Raw genomic sequence first — 16474 nt, 5'->3', positions numbered from 1 at the left:
CAGTTGGTTTAATTACTATTGGAAATGCTTGTCATTCCTCTGTAGCATCTGGTCCCCACTGGACCCTCATCATTTCCTTCACCTGCTCCCCCCACCGACCAAACTGTGGAGCTCTGCAACTGCACCCTGGACCATCCTCACCCTTCTGCTCCCAACCCTCACCTCCTTGTACCCCCAATATGTTTTTCCCAATAAAAAAAATATTTAAAAAAAAAAAGATGCACAGTATAGTTTTGGAGAAGTCCTTAATATCAGATTTTCCCAATGCAGTATGTCTTGATTTCTGGACTGCTGCTACTATGGGTGTTGATTGAAAATCTAAGTAAAAAGAAATTGCTTTGACAACTTCAGTCTTTTCTCTACCTAACATGATGTTGCCTATAAGTCCAGTAGTGAGGATTTTTATTTTCTTGGTGCTGAGGTTTAGCTCATAAGGAAGGCTATATAGCCTTTGCTCTCCATCAAAACTTCTTCGAGTTTCTTCATCTTCTAAAACAAGATTGTGTTATTTGCGCAACACACATTGTTGGTGAGTCTTCCTCCAGTCTTTATAACAATTCTCCTTTTAGTCCATCTTTTCAAATTATTTGCTCAGTGTACACATTGAGTGGGTATAGAGACAAGATACAATCTTGAAGCACATCTTTTCTGATGTTAAACAGTGTTCCCTTGTTCTGTTAGGACAGTTTCTTGATCTATGTATAGGCTTCACATAAGCATGATTAAGCGTTCTAGAGTCCCGTTTTTCTCTATGTAACCCATAATTTATTATGACCTACACAGTCAAATCCCTTTATGTAGTCAGTAAGTTCCATCTGACATCATTAATAATGTCTGTGTGCAACAGCCTCTTCTGAATCCAGCTTGAATTAATCTTTAGCAAGAGTATACTTTCATGTGATGATAATAATGTAACTTGGTAAATGGTATTTCCTCTGGAGGCTCCATCGCACATATTTTGGGCATGTGGCTAGGAGGGATCTGTCCTTGGAGAAGGATATTATGCTTGGAAAGATGGAGGGACAGTGTAGGAGTTGAAGAGGTGAGATGGACTGACAGTGTAGCTGGCGTCATGGAGGTAGGTGTATCTAGTCAGGAGACTAGTTCTGGATAAGGCAGAGTTTAGGGCTATTGTATATAGCAATATACTCATATTGTATATATGAGTCTCAGGCAACTTGATGGCGAATAACAACAATAAATGGTATTTAATAGGAACTAAGAATTTTGATGGCCTCGAATGGCCTACTGCATTGCAATCCCAAGGGCACACTGTTCAAATCCACCATTTGCTCAGCACGAAAAGGAAGAGCAATCGCCTGTGTGATTTATAATCTCTGAAAACCCACTGGAGGGGTCAGCTATGAGTTGGTTCCAGCGCCACAGCACACAACAACAGCAAAAATTTGGAAGTAATTTAAGAGGTCCTGATAAACTATGTAATTTCTCAATGGGTAATAGAAAGTCTAATAGATTTGATGTTATTTCCTTTTATGTGAAATATGAAATCAAGGCCTCAAACCTGTTCCTGAGATGATTCTGAAATTCAGGTGGTATGAAATCAAAGTCATATTTTGGCTCCTGTGGATTTGGTTTAATTTTCCTCAGCTTCAGCTTGAACTTGCATATGAGTAATTGGTGGTCTGTTCCACAATCAGCCCCCGGCCTAGTTTTCACAGCTGATATTGAGCTTCTCCAGCGGTTCCTTCCACAGATGTAGTCGATCTGATTCCTATGCATACCATCAGGTGAAGTCCATGTGTATAACCTGCGTTTGTGTCTCTTATAAAATGTATTTGCAATGAATAAGTCATTGATTTTACAAAATTCAATCATTCTATCTCCAGCTTCATTCCTGCCACCAAGCCCATATTTTCCGACCACTGATTCTTCTTCACTATTTCCAACTTTTACATTCCAGTCACCCATTATTATCAATGCATCTTGATTGCATGTTTGATCTATCTCCGACTGTAGAAGTTGGTAGAAATCATCTATTTCTTCTTCTTTGGCTCTGGTTGTTGGTGCGTATATCTGAATGATAGTGGTATTCACTGGGCTTCCTTGTAAGCATATGGATATAATCCTGTCACTCACGGTGTTGTACTTCAAGATGGATCTAGAAATTACATTTTTTACTATAAAGGCAACCCCATTTCTCCTTGTCTTTTCATCTCCAGAGTAATATATCATATGGTCATCTGACTCAAAATGCCCCATGCCAGTCCATCTCATCTGTCCAATGCCTAATATGTCAATATTTATGTGTTCCATTTCTTTCTTAACAATTTCTAATTTTCCTTAATTCATGGCTCTCACATTCCATGTACCAATCACTAGGGTCTGCTTACAACTGTTCCTCCTCCCTTGTATTTCCATACTTGGTAGTTCTACCTAGGTTGCCCTTTCTGTTAATCTGCGTGTGTTCTGTTGTGCATAGGGTTTTCAGAGGCCGGCTATTTCAGAAGTGGGTGGCCAATCCTTCTTCCTAGTCTGTCTTAATCTGAATGTTCAGATTTAGAGGAGTATCTGACAGACAGCAATTTGTGAAGCAGTGAAAGATAAATCCCTTATTGTGGAGTTAAGCATTAGTTACAGTGCTGACCGCACCCTTAGCCCAGAGCCTTGACCCACTTACTTCCCAGTTCCACCCTCAACCAGGATAACCCTTCCCATCTGCCAAGTCCCTTTAGAAAATATCTTCCATTGTCCAACCCATGATCTGACAGCTTGTATCTTAAGCTTTCTTTGCTTCTGTGATTCCAAAAACGTCGACTGCTGACATTTTTCTTTTGACCAGTGTCTCTTAAGTTTAGTTGTACTGTCTCCAAGGGAAGTTGACGTGTCCTGTAGAACCCTTGTGTAGATTATGTTTTGCTTTCTGGCCCGAGAGCCGCAGGCCTAAGGGCCTGCCGGGTTTCACTGTGTCTGACCTGGAAGACGACTCCTTTGCTGTGATCCGAGGTGACCTTGCCCAGTGAGACCTTCCCCTCCCTCTCTGGCCGGGTTTCGCTGTGTCTGACCTGGAAGACGACTCCTTTGCTATTATCCGAGGTGACCATCTCCGTTATGTAGATGACACAACCCTGCTTGCTGAAACTGAGGAGGACCTCATGCACTTGCTGCGAAGGGTCAAGGACTGCAGCCTTCAGTATGGACTGAGGCTCAATGTCAAGAAGACAAAGATTCTCACCACTGGACCAATTGGCAGCGTCAGGATTGATGACGAAGAGATTGAGATTGTTCACAGCTTCAGTTTGCTCGGCTCCACAGTCAACACTCTTGGCACCAGCAGTCAGGAAATCAAAAAGCGTAACGCGATGGGAAAGTCTGCTGTTAGGGACCTCTCCAAAGTACTCAGGAGCAACAGTGTCTCTCTGGAGACTAAGGTGCGCCTGATACAGGCCATGGTCTTTGCAATCGCTTGTTATGCATCAGAGAGTTGGACAATGACTAGGGAGGGCAGAAGGAGAGTGGATGCTTTTGAGCTGTGGTGCTGGAGAAGGGTACTGAATGTACCCTGGACTGCCAGGAAAACAAACAGATTTGTCTTGGAGAGGATTAAACCAAGCTACTCCTTGGAGGCAAGGATTCTGGGGCTTCGTCTGACATACTTTGGACATGTTGCCAGGAGGGACGGGTCCTTGGAGAGGGACATCATGCTTGGGAGGGTTGAGGGACAACGCAGGAGGGGAAGACCCTCTATGAGATGGATTGATTCGGTGACTGGGGTAATAGGGATGGGTGTGTCAGAGGCGGTGTGGTTGGCGCAGGATAGAGCAGGGTTTAGGGCTGTTGTGCATAGGGTCACTATGAGTCGGAAACGACTCGACGGCGCATAACAACAACAACAACATGTGAAATATATTTGGAACCCTTGATATTGACTATGCAGAAAGAAATTTGATAACTCAAGCTTATCATGTATGGTATGGGTAACACAAATCTTAAAACCCTAGGCTAGCTCTCAAAGGACTTTTAGATATAATCTCTAATAACTATTTCACTGAGACTCAAAGAGTTCAAATAGCATAGGCAAAGTAAAACAACTTCAAAATGGAATAAACAAATCAGCCAGAAATGAAGTCTCATAAAACTCTCTTCAGTCTCCAACCCCTGTAGTGTGTGACTTCAGTATTCAGTGCTTTATAACATTTTCTATTCCATCACACTTTGACTCCACCATGGACTTTTTATGCTTGTGAGCAAATCACTTGCCACTAATCTGAAAATAAATTTTTAGCATTCTATGATTAATATTTTCTACAGTAATAATTAATTTTTAATTGTAATACCTTGAAGTAAATTGCTTTTTGAAAAATCATGCAAAGCTCTGTGCTGTCAAATCCCCATAAGTTAAAATATATTTTAATAGTTTTGGCTTAAAATATTTAATAATAGCTCTTATAAAAGTAGTATTTTTTAAATATAATGGGGAATTTATAATGTTCAAGATGAGTATGTGTTCCCTTGTTGTCCACTGGGTGTCAATATGGTGAACTAACAATAAGTTGCAATACAATGAGTATATTAAAGAAATATTTATCTCATCAAGTTAAAGCTATTGTTCATCAGCTTAACCTTTTTCTACTAGGAATTTCTACCTGTCTGTCTGTCTGTATGATAGTTAACAACTCAGAGAAATACACTTTCAAGAATTTTTCTAAAAAAAAAAAAAAAGAATTTTTCTAATATCCCTTTAGAGATTTGAATCTTTTGTCTCTTCTCCTTTCATGTTACATTTTAGTACCACTTAATATAATTTATTTGATTCCAGTTGAACAATTTATTTATTTCGTCAGGGGAACTGGTGATCTGGTGGGTAAGAAGTTGCGCTGCCAACTCAAGACAGGTGACTCAACTCCACCGGCTGTTCTGAGGGATAGACAATCTCTTCCTGTGCAATTTACAGGCTCTGAAAATCCACTGGAGAGTCAATCTCCACAATAATTCTGTGACATTGAGGAATCAGTATAACATTCCCAATGGACTAAACTCCACCCTACTTGAAGGAAAAAACAAAACTTAAAGAATCTTTTGCTTGTTAATTATAAAAATTCCTAGATTCACCTCCATAAGTAATTATTCTAATAGTCATATTAAGCTTAAGAAAAGTAAAATAAAATATTTTACATGATTAAGGGTATTCCTTATGCCAGGCACAATGTACAACTATGTAAATTTACATAAAAGAATTTGGAATAATTATTTGCATTACTCAGTTTGTCTTGCTTTTTAAAAGGGTTTAAAATGAAGTCCCATTTAAGGTAGATAAATTTAATGCTTTTAAAATGCAACAATATGTTCAAATTTTGCTTTATATAATTTCAGTTATAAGTTGTAGAATAACAAAATGCTAATAATTACCTATAGTGATTTCTGGTGAAAAGAAAGTGGGAAGGAATTAAATGTGACCAAAAGAATTATTTTGATTTCTATTTGTTATTTAATGTGAGTGTGTGTGTGATGTGTCTTGACTTTGTTGTCTTACTCTCTCTTAGGGCCAAGAAATAATGATATGAATAACCCAACTTACATTGGATTTGAACGGGATGTATTCAGAACAATTGCAGATTATTTTCTAGAGCTCCCTGAACCTCTACTTACCTTTGAATATTATGAATTATTTGTGAATATTTTGGGTATGTGTGGATTTTCACTTATTATTTATATTCAGTTTATTAAAATTTTCAAGCTCCCCATTATTAAAAAGTATAAAAGTTTAAGTAAATGTGACGAAATTATGAATTATTTTTCAAATTCAGTGATACTCTGGTTATCTTAAAATTAAGAAGTGTCTCGTTCTGCTAAAGTGAACTAGTAGTGTAGCCCACAGGAGTTATACTGCCAATTCAAAAGCTATACCTTGATGGCAATTTGAATTCACCAACTGCTTGTATAGAGAAAAATTAACATTTTCAGCCTCAGAAACCCAATGGAGGGTCAGTTTGAGTTAGTTCTGATTTGATGGAAAACAGATATATTTTAGTGTATTCTGGCTTAATTATTTTAGTTGGAATGTTGAAATAATTTTTAAAATTATTTCTACTGCAGTAAGTGGGAAATCATCTAATCAGGCTTGCACGTTTGTAACTGAATGTTGCATGTGTCCTATTTAAGTGGCTTCTTCATTAAATAACTGCTATTTGCACTGTACTAACAGTATATACTGTAGTGATGCTTATTTTTTAACTTTAATATTTTATTTTTGTCCATTGTCATTTTTTGTCACAGTTGCATCTTAATTTTTTTGTTTCATTTTCTGGTAGTTGTTTGTGGCTACATCACAATTTCAGATAGATCCGGTGGAATATCTAAAATCCAAGATGATACACAGCCTTCAAAAATCCTTCACCCTTCAAAAATCCTTCACCCAAACAGTTTGAATTCTTTCAAATCAACTGAGTGTCTTCTTCTCAGTTTGCTTCATAAAGACAAAAACAAAGAAGAATCAGATTCTACTGGGAAACTGAAGACAAATGATCAAGGACTACAAGAAAGATGTGTTAATAAAATGGAATTAGTTAATTTAAGAAAGAGAAAAGCCAGAACTAATGACCTAATGGGAGGAAGCTGTCATAATTTAATAGGCTTAAGTACTATGCATGCTCTTTCTTCTGATATAAAACCACGGTGCCATTCTTTGGAAGGAATTGTAGATGTATCAGATAACTCAAGTAAAGAAATCTCCAGTATCTTCCATCAATCTATTCTGAATACAGAAGTACAAAATACCAAACCATTTTTAGAATCTAAAGCTGTGTTGAATCTTCATTCAAAGGAAAATAGTCAAAAGCCACTTTGTGTTGGTTTTAAAAGAACCTCTACTTTGACTGTTCAGGACCAAGAGGAGTTATATAATGAGAAATGCAAATCAAAGCAGCTTTGTAGATCTCAGAGTTTGCTTTTAAGGAGTAGTACAGCAAAGAATAGTTATATCAATACACCAGTGGCTGAAATTACCGTTAAACCAAATTGTACTGAGCATCTTGGACATGACAGCACAAGAGTGCAAACATCTATGGAGAGTCAACCCGGAGGGTCTAGTGTCATATTCAGTAAAAGACTCTGCAAAAGCACAATAGAACTTTCAGAAAATTCTTTGTATCCAGCTGCTTCTGTGTTGACTGGCACACAAAGTAAGACTGATGCTTTCAATGCATGTAACGTTAACTTTCCGTCTTTACTAACTCTGTGCTTGCTTACCTGCTTTTCCTTCTTTCTCTGAAATTGCTTAATTTTTCCCCAAAAAGGGGATTTTTTTTTGTCTTACTCTCAAAATTTTTTTCATGACATAACCAAGATTTATTCTATTTACCTAAAGCATTTACTTTCTTTCTTTTCAATTTTACTTATTCTGAGTCACTTTTTTCATAATAACTGAAAGACTTTTAACATTTAAAAATAAGTTGTGGAGAAATTAATGATTTCATTATTATTTTACTTGAAAAATGGGACTTTCTAGAAGTAGTCAAGAAAATGAAATAATTAAATATTTTTCCTTCTTTATGTCTTTACATACTAGCTGTATGTTCTGTAGTTTGAATTCATGTCATTGGTGACTCCTTTTATTGGTAACTTTACCTTCTAGGTTTGTTGCAGCCTCATTTAGAAAGAGTTGCTATTGATGCTCTACAGCTGTGCTGCTTGTTACTTCCCCCAGCAAATCGGAGAAAGCTTCAGCTTTTGATGCGTATGATTTCTCGAATGAGTCAAAATGTTGATATGCCCAAACTCCATGATGCAATGGGTACAAGATCACTGGTAAGTTGATTTCTTAAGGAAAGAATTTCAGAAAACAAAGCACATCAAGTTGATTCCAACTCATAACAACTCTATAGGACAAAGTAGAACTGTCCATAGGAGGGTTTGTTTATTTGGTTTCGGGGTGGGTTTTTTGTTGTTGTTGGTTTGCATACAATATAATTCATATCATAGTAGCTCATTCATTTACATTGTTTTATATAATCATTGATATATATTGTATTTTAGAAAATTAATTACTATTGATCTGCGTCTATTATTATCCTGTCTCTTCGGTCCCATTGAATCTTCCCTATTCCTTTACACACACCTGTCTCCCTCACTCTCCACCCACTAAACTCTCCTATCCTAATGATTTTTTTTTTTGCTCCATTTCCCCTTACTCTTTGGGACATTTATACACATCTTACTAGTTATCGTTCTTATTATTTTACAATATTTTACAAATATGCAGTTTTGCCTTTATGTCTGCTCTTTAGACTCCATAGGGTTTTGAAGCCTGTAAATACTTATATAGAATCAGATTGCCCCATTTTTCTCCCACAAAGCGGCTGATGAGTTCAAACCACTGACCTTTTAAGTAGTAGCTGAATTCTTAAAAAAACTGCTCCACAAGCTTATAAACCTTACTTTAAAAAGAAAAACTCATCCAGATGCATTACTTTAGTGATGTCTTGATCTTGAAATCTTAGATATTTAAGTTAGAAAGCTTCTCTGCAGTTGTTTGCAGCAGAACATTGACGTCCAGTCTGTCACTTTTCAGACATTTATCTTGATGTTGAACTTCATCTGTCCACTTTTTGTCTCACTATATAGTGATTGACCCCCATTCTGTTTGGGGAAGAATGAAGGAATGAGTAAGACACTGAGGAATTACTATTGTCACTATAGTTCTGTGGAAGTAGATAACTAATAGAAAATCCATATGTAGTAAAAATGTTTTAGAGAATGTGATCATAGAAAAGGTATATTTGATTATTATATAGGTCACTGAAGACATGAACTCAATTCAGAGACATTATAACTAAGCAATGTCAAGCTTCTAGTAAGAATAAAGGTAGAAACTTTCACATGCAAGTATCAGTTGGAAAATAAGCCTTGACATAATATCTCTTATCTCTCTATTTTTAAAGAACTACTATTTAGGTTATTGCTACAATTCGTAAGAAGTTCTCTTAACAGTAAGGAATCTTCTATTCATTATTAGTTTTTTGGTTTGTTTTTTGCTAATTACAGGTGCAAAGAAGAATTAAGCAATTAATTGTGAGACCATTGAAAAATGGCATAGGGAAAAATATTTTAGAAGATATGAAAGAGTATTGGGTTCAGTTTGAATTTGAGGTTCTAGGACATCTAAGTGAAATTTATTCAATAGAACATAGAAATGTAGGCCTGGTAAAGAATGGCCATGGGATAAGGCAAAGTTTTTTTCTTTATCTACGTAGAGACAGCTCAATAAAAACTCATTGCTGTGAGTCAGAACCAACTCATAGCTGAAACTCCAGTGGGTTTTCACAGGCTGTAAATTGCACAGGATAAGATCATCCATCTTTCCTCCAGCAGAGTGATGGATTAGAACTGTCTGACAGGAAAATCTTTGGCTTGCCAATGCAATCTTTATGGACTACACCACCAGAGTTCCCTATATCAATAGTAGCTATTAGAATACTTGATCTCTCCAACATAAAACTGTAGAAAAAGAACAAAAAGCTGAGCACTGAGCTTTAGTTTAGAAGAATGCAGGAAAACTTGCAAAATAGATGGGACTAATTCAATTCAATAAATATGAATAATAATTTATTATGCCCAATAATGTAAATTTATGTATAAAATATTTAGACTGTCTAATTATGTATTTTAGGATGAATATGTGTATGGTTAGTGGTTTATGTATGAGTGTTGAAACAAAATTTATACCAGATTTTGAAGATTCTGGAACTCTGATGGTGTAGTTTAAAAGGAGTTACCCTACTATCTACCAGAAGTTCTAGAAAAGAAAGATGAATAATTACTTCCTGTGTGATTTACAACCTCAGAAACCTGTTGGAGAGGGTCAGCGATGAGTTGGCTCCAACTTGATAGCAATAAGAGAGCATGTGATGGAATTAAACATTTTATGTATAATGTATTGTTCTTTAAAAATTAGTGGAATGAGCATTAAAAACTTATTTATAGGATTTCCAAAGAAAAAAATTATAATTTTGAAATCACTGACAAGTGTTCTTTATATTATATATTCTCGTGTCTTGTGTATTTGTGAAATTAATGCATTAATCAATTTTTCTCATTGATCTTTAAAACAAACAATTTATGTGGTATTAGCATCTAGTGTTTACTGATAAAACTGTGGATAAATTAAAGAAAACCCTAAGATTTTAATAATCCTTTGTAATATTAAGGAAAGACTTACCAGATACTTTAAAAGGGACTTAAACATAACAGACATTCTTAGTTTTCTTATGGTAATAAATTATTGGCCTCATTTTTAAGCAGATATATTCTTATCACTTTATCTCAGATCTTGATGCATCGAGCTGAGAGTACTAATATTCTGCTTTGTATGAAATATTTGTCTTTTAACTCATATCATATAATATCTTTTAGATGATACACACTTTCTCTCGATGTGTGCTATGCTGTGCGGAAGAAGTAGATCTTGATGAGCTTCTTGCTGCAAGATTGGTTTCTTTCTTAATGGATCATCACCAGGAAATTCTTCAAGTACCTACTTACTTACAGACTGCAGTAGAGAAACATCTTAACTACTTGAGGAAGGGCCATGTAGGTATTGTGCATTTAAAAACTCTCTGCCCTTGTCTATTACAAGCAGAAATTTACCTCAAAATCAAAAAAGGAACTTTATCTGCTCACAAAAACAAGCTGCAAAAAGGCCAGATGTTAGAGAGAATCTAGGACTCTGATTACTCCATTTCTTATTGCTATTCTGGTTTGTGTTTGGGAAATTAGTCCTTCACCTAGTGAAGTACTATGGCTGAGAAAGCTTTTGAAGTCACCAATTTACTTTTGCAATCCAAACATAAGAAAACTACCTTTTCAATTAATTTTGGAAGTTCTGGATTTAGGCTCTGTTTGACTCAATCTCTGTTAAATGCTCTTCCTTTGAGTAGTTGAGGGTGAATGAGAGGGAGGGACACACACTGATTGGCAGTCCCATCCTTGTACATAAATTAATGGTGACTGTTCTTCAAGGAAAATAAGGGTATTTGAAAAATGGAAGAAAACTATTAGTTAAAGGAGAGAACAAAAGTTTATCTACCTCAAACAAGCTATCTCTTACAATTTCTTTCTCTGATGCCTCCAAAACAATAGATGAAAAAGTATTACAAGATCAGAACATTAATGTTTTAATATGTCACTTAGGTTGTTTTTGTTTGGAGTTGAAAGGTTGCTATGTTTAATAGTTGTTGTTGTTGTTGTTATATGCCATCAAGTCGCCTGCATCTCATAGCGACCCCTATGGCCCTAACCCCTCCTCTATCCTATGCCAATCTCACTGTCTCCAACATACCTACGCCCATTACCCCAGTCAATTAATCAACCCATCTCATCAAGGGTCTTCCTTTCCTGCACTGTCCCTCTACCCTCCCAAGCATGATGTCTTTCTCAAAGGACTGGTCCCTCCTTGCTCCTTGTCCAGAGTGTACCAGACAAAGCTTCAGAATCCTTGTCCCCAAGGAGCAGCCTGGCTTCACCCTCTCCAGGATGAACCTGTTTGTTCTCCTAGCAGTCCATGGTATATTCTATACTCTTCTCCAATACCACAGTTCCAAGGCATCAATTCTATTTCTATCATTCCTAGTCATTGTTCAGCTCCCTGATAAACAACAAGAGATTGCAAAGACTATGGCCCAAATCAGGCACACCTTAATTTTCAAACTGACATTGTTACTCATCAGTACTCTGGAGAGGTCCCTGACAGCTGATTTTCCCAGTACAATTTGTCTCTTGATGTGGCTGCTGGTGCCAAGAGTGTTGCTTGTGGAGCCAAGCCGATTAACGCTATTAACAATCTCAGTCTCTTCACCATCCATCATAATGCTGCCAATTGGCCCAGTGGTGAGAATCTTTGTTTCTTTTTATATTGAGCCTCAATCCATATTGAAGGCTGTAGTCCTTGACCTTCTGTAGCATGCGCTTCAGGTCCTCTTCAGTTTCAGCAAACAGGGTTGTGTCATCTGCGTAATGCAGATTGTTGATTAGTCTACCTTCAATCCTGATGCCCCATTTCTCCTCATAGCGCCCTGCTTCCTGGATAATCTGCTCTGCATATAGATTGAAAAGGTATGGTGATAGGGCACATTCCTGGTGTACACCCTTCCCAATTTTGAACCATACATGCACTGAATAATTGTCTGGTGGTAAAATAATAGGTGCTAAATTCCATTGTATGAATACCACATTTAAGCATGACCAGAATTAATGGACTTATATCATTGTCTTCATTACAGATTAAAATTCCTGGGGATGGACTGATTGCTCCTTTGCCAACTTATTCATATTGTGAGCAGATTAGTGCTGAAGAGTTTGATGAACAAAAGATTTCTACCTCTCAAGCTGCAATTGCAGAACTTTTGGAGAATATTATTAAAAACAAAAGTTTGCCTCTAAAAGAGAAAAGGAAAAAACTAAAACAGGTAAGAGAATAAGCAGGCCCTCAGTGGTGTAATTATTTTCTAATATGTTGTTGCCCCTTGGTTTTTGGTAATATTTAGAATCAATTTTTTTCGTTTTAAAATGTTCTCTTTTACCATTAGTGCCTTTTCTGATCAGACTTGGGTTATTTTGGCAAAGCCATTTCAAGATTTAAATTATAATAAATATCTTTGTGTGACTCATTATTATCATTTGGAATTTTTAGTTGTAAATCAGAACACATGGCTCTATGTACAGTCCAATTTCAGGTTTAAAACATTCAGAAAAATACTAGATTCCTATAATCTTTATATACTTCACCAGTAAAAGGGAACGAGACCTCAAATATTAAAGTAGAAAGATTAGCAACAGAAGCAAACCCTAGAATGTTAATCACATCAAAGTGTTCTTACATTCTAACTTTCACATATAAGAAATGGGACAGGGGGCCAAGTAAAAGGAAACATCCCCATGATACATAGTTGAGAAAGGCAACAGATTTATTACAGACTGTGGAGCACTAGCTTCAGCTAGGAAAATAATGTTAAATGCTCTCTAATCCCTCACATCCTGTTTTTTTTTAAAGTTTCAGAAAGAATATCCCTTGATATATCAACAAAGATTTCCAACCACAGAGAGTGAAGCGGCACTTTTTGGTGACAAACCTACAATCAAGCAGCCAATGCTGATCTTAAGAAAACCAAAGTTTCGTAATCTGAGATACTGAATTAAAAACTGCAGTACTTGTGGAAATTTGACAGAGAAAGCCATATTTGAGAATTCAGCTACTAGAAGGAAAGTGTTATGAATAAGGTTTTCATAAATAAACATACTATGTTAAAAAACTGTCAAGATCGCTTAATAAATGCATTTTCAATGTGAAACTACTAACAAAATACTGAAGCTTAACTGAGACCAAGCAATAATGAAAAGATATAATACCAAGTTTTTAAACTAGAAACTATCTTATTTTGTGCAACTTATGTTAACATAAATGACAGTTGTGTTTAACTGAATTTTGAAAACTGATGTGTTCATAAGATTAAGCTATAATTCTATTAATTTTTCTGCATGTGTTATTTATGGATTATAGCTAAAGTGTTAGTTGCTTGAAATTACTTCTTTGTTTCTCTATGTAAGAATATGAAGAATGTTTTGAAAACAATTCTCAATTGATAAAATTACACTCTTTGTTATATTTTTTCCAGTTTTTATCTATTTATATCTATGTATGTTTTTAAATTGTGTGTGTGTCGATCTATCTCTGTGTGTATGATTATGAGTTTGCTTTAAACATGTATCCCAACTGCTTTAGGCATTCTTTTTTTTTTTAGCATCTTTTGATTTCCTATGATCATGTATTTACAAAAAAGATAGATACAAAAGAAATACACGGCAATACTATAGTCATTCAAAATATATTTATTTGCCAATTGCTATGTGCGTGTCATTGCCCCAGATGTGAAGGAATAATAGCAAAAGAGAGCCTTTCTTTTCTTAATTATTTTCTAATCAAAGGAGATACATCCTTAGACTAGCAATACATCTACTATAATAAAAGTAACCTGAAGACTTATTTTGGGGACTCTAGGACAGTTCTCTCAGCTAGTGGTTTTCAAAACTTGCTACACATTAAAATCACCTGTGTAGCTTTAAAGCACTGTGTGCCCAAAGCTCATCTGATACCAGTTAAATTTTAAATTGAGGGGGCTTATAGGACCTCCAGTGAGTCAGTGGTTAAAGCCCCTGGCTGCTAACAAAAAGTTGGCAGTTTGAACTCACCAGGTTTTCTACAACAGAAAGGTATGGCAATCTGCTTCCCTAAAGATTACAGCCTTGGCCATCTTTGAGAACATTTCTACTTTGTCCTGGAAAGTGGCTGTGAGTTGGAAACTACTTGGACTTGATTTTTTTTTTCAAATTTGATTAGTTTTTTGTTAACTGTATGGGTAGTTCTAGTGTTAAACCGAATATTTTTTATAAACCACCACGTAAAAGTGGAGACACACACAGGTTTTCTTTTTATTGAAAGAAAAGGTCAGATATAAATGCCTTTCATCTTGATGCAAGATTCTCAAAATTCCTTCTTTATTGACCTGATCCAAACTTGAAGCACACTTTTTTTTCCATTACCTACTCAAAAATTGTTTAGTATGTATTTCTTAAATGTAAGTAAATATAAAATTCCTGGGATGTAATAGACACTTACTGTTCAATGGCCATTATGATTTTTCAATGTAATTCATTACTATGGATGTGTAAAACAGTAGTCTTCCATTTAGTGCTACTTTTGTTAAAACTTTGGACAAAATTTGATAATCGTGTATTTAACCCAAAAGTCCTACCTACAAAATTATTGGACTAGATTGCAATTCTTTTAATGTTGTATTTATGTTTAAACTTTGATTTTTTTCAAAAGTATATAATAATGTGAATTATGTTACAACTGAGATAAAAGTTATTGTTAAGTTTTGTAAGAGTTAATTTTGTTTTTATTTATTAAATGACATTAAATATATAAATACTATAAAAGAAACATTAAACTGTCATCTGTATTAGTCTACATGCAATTAACATTATAAAAATAGGTGGACATGGGGGGATTTCTAGGAGGGGATGGACAATGAACACTGCATTGGAACAGATGAAGGAAAGAACTGTTTAAAAGGAATGTATGCTTAGGTATTGTATGTATGACAACAGTCCAGAATAAGAGGTATATTGCAAAAGCACATTGGGGAAGGGAGGGAAGAAATTGTACAACAATAAATGAATATTTAAAAAAAAAAAACCACAAAGAAATTGAACTGGGAAAGGGGAGGAAAATTTTTAGCAATGAATGAATTAAACCTGACTTTTCTGTAAACTCTTGTTACAATACAATAAAAAGTAAATAAACCATCTTAAAAAAGGAACTCTCAAGTTAGTATGAATCCTACCCTTGGGCAAGTTGCTTCTGTGAGTCTGTTTCCTTTTCAATAAAATGAAAATTATTAATAATAATACTTTAAAGATTATTTTGAGTATTAGGATAATATATATGGCATGCATGGCAGTGCTTTTAGTTAAGTAAACAATCTATAATTATTTGCTATTGTTATTAGAATCACCTAAAAGTATAGCTAGCTTTAGAAGAAACCATAGAAAAGAACACATTTCCCCCAATTGCTTTGATGAGGCATAAAACAAAAAAAAAACAAAAGTATGAATAGATGTTGAGTCTAAGAAATTATGTTGTAGTTATGAGCTAAAAATTTTATTCCTAACAATAATTTGTATGTCAAAACCCAGGTTTATCTAGAATAGTTGCCCTTCCACCATAAACAATCAGAAAACCAGATGAACTATGAAAAATGGCTATTATCAGGCATTGCACTATGATTCTACACATCACTGACTGAAAATTTTATTTAATAAAGAGAAAGTTAAAGGTGAAAGTTTAGATAGTTTTAGAAGTAATATCTTAGAGTATGTAAACATAAGGGATCCTTCGGAGGATTTAGTTATAGATAACACATACCTGTTCTAGACTCTTCAAATATAAATGAGTTAATTGATAGACTTGGTGTTGGGTGAATCTGAAAATTCTGATTTTTACCTTCTCAAGAAATAAGCAAAGTCAATATCCCAAAGCAAAGGGTTGGGGTAGAAAGTTGCTGTATAGTTCCAAGGAGACAAGGTTTGAAATACCCTAGTGAACTTGTGGCAATGCAGTTTCCACCAACTCATAAGATGTCTAGATAAAAATTGCAGTTCTGATCTAAGATATATTTATTGACACCACAATCTTTAATTCCTGATAATTTTGCCATTTTGGTGGCCTAATCCCTAAGATATTGCTCACATAGATACAACATTTGTTGTTGTTAATTGCCATCCAGTGCAAAATGACTCAAAGCAACCCTATGTACAACAAATCTGAACTCTACCCTATCTTGCACCATCCTTATCTTTAACACAGTTAAGCTCATTGCTGCAGACACTGTAGCAAGCCATCTTCTTGAGGGTCTATATGTATAGGAGACAAAACTTTACCATGTTTGCCTCCAAAGAACAC

At 35.4% G+C, this 16474-nt stretch overlaps 1 protein-coding gene across 2 annotated transcripts in view; it reads left to right on the top strand.

Moving 5' to 3' along the window:
• Nucleotides 1–13207, top strand: part of DEPDC1 (DEP domain containing 1) — a 28916-nt gene extending 15709 nt beyond the window's left edge. Inside the window, exons 7-12 of one of the 2 annotated variants that reach the window (XM_006879788.1) lie at nucleotides 5502–5642; nucleotides 6270–7139; nucleotides 7592–7764; nucleotides 10369–10545; nucleotides 12234–12419; nucleotides 13004–13207. In XM_006879788.1, the coding sequence (XP_006879850.1) occupies nucleotides 5502–5642; nucleotides 6270–7139; nucleotides 7592–7764; nucleotides 10369–10545; nucleotides 12234–12419; nucleotides 13004–13144 (1688 nt within the window). In that variant the 3' untranslated portion in view covers nucleotides 13145–13207. The remainder of the gene's footprint in view (nucleotides 1–5501; nucleotides 5643–6269; nucleotides 7140–7591; nucleotides 7765–10368; nucleotides 10546–12233; nucleotides 12420–13003) is intronic. The other variant, XM_006879789.1, reaches the window with a different exon arrangement.
• Nucleotides 13208–16474: the final 3267 nt, after the last annotated feature.

Source organism: Elephantulus edwardii, unplaced genomic scaffold, assembly GCF_000299155.1.
Source record: "Elephantulus edwardii isolate Elephantulus edwardi_28Jun2011 unplaced genomic scaffold, EleEdw1.0 scaffold00005, whole genome shotgun sequence".
Lineage (NCBI taxonomy): Eukaryota > Metazoa > Chordata > Mammalia > Macroscelidea > Macroscelididae > Elephantulus > Elephantulus edwardii.
This window is presented reverse-complemented; position numbering and strand designations above follow the sequence as displayed.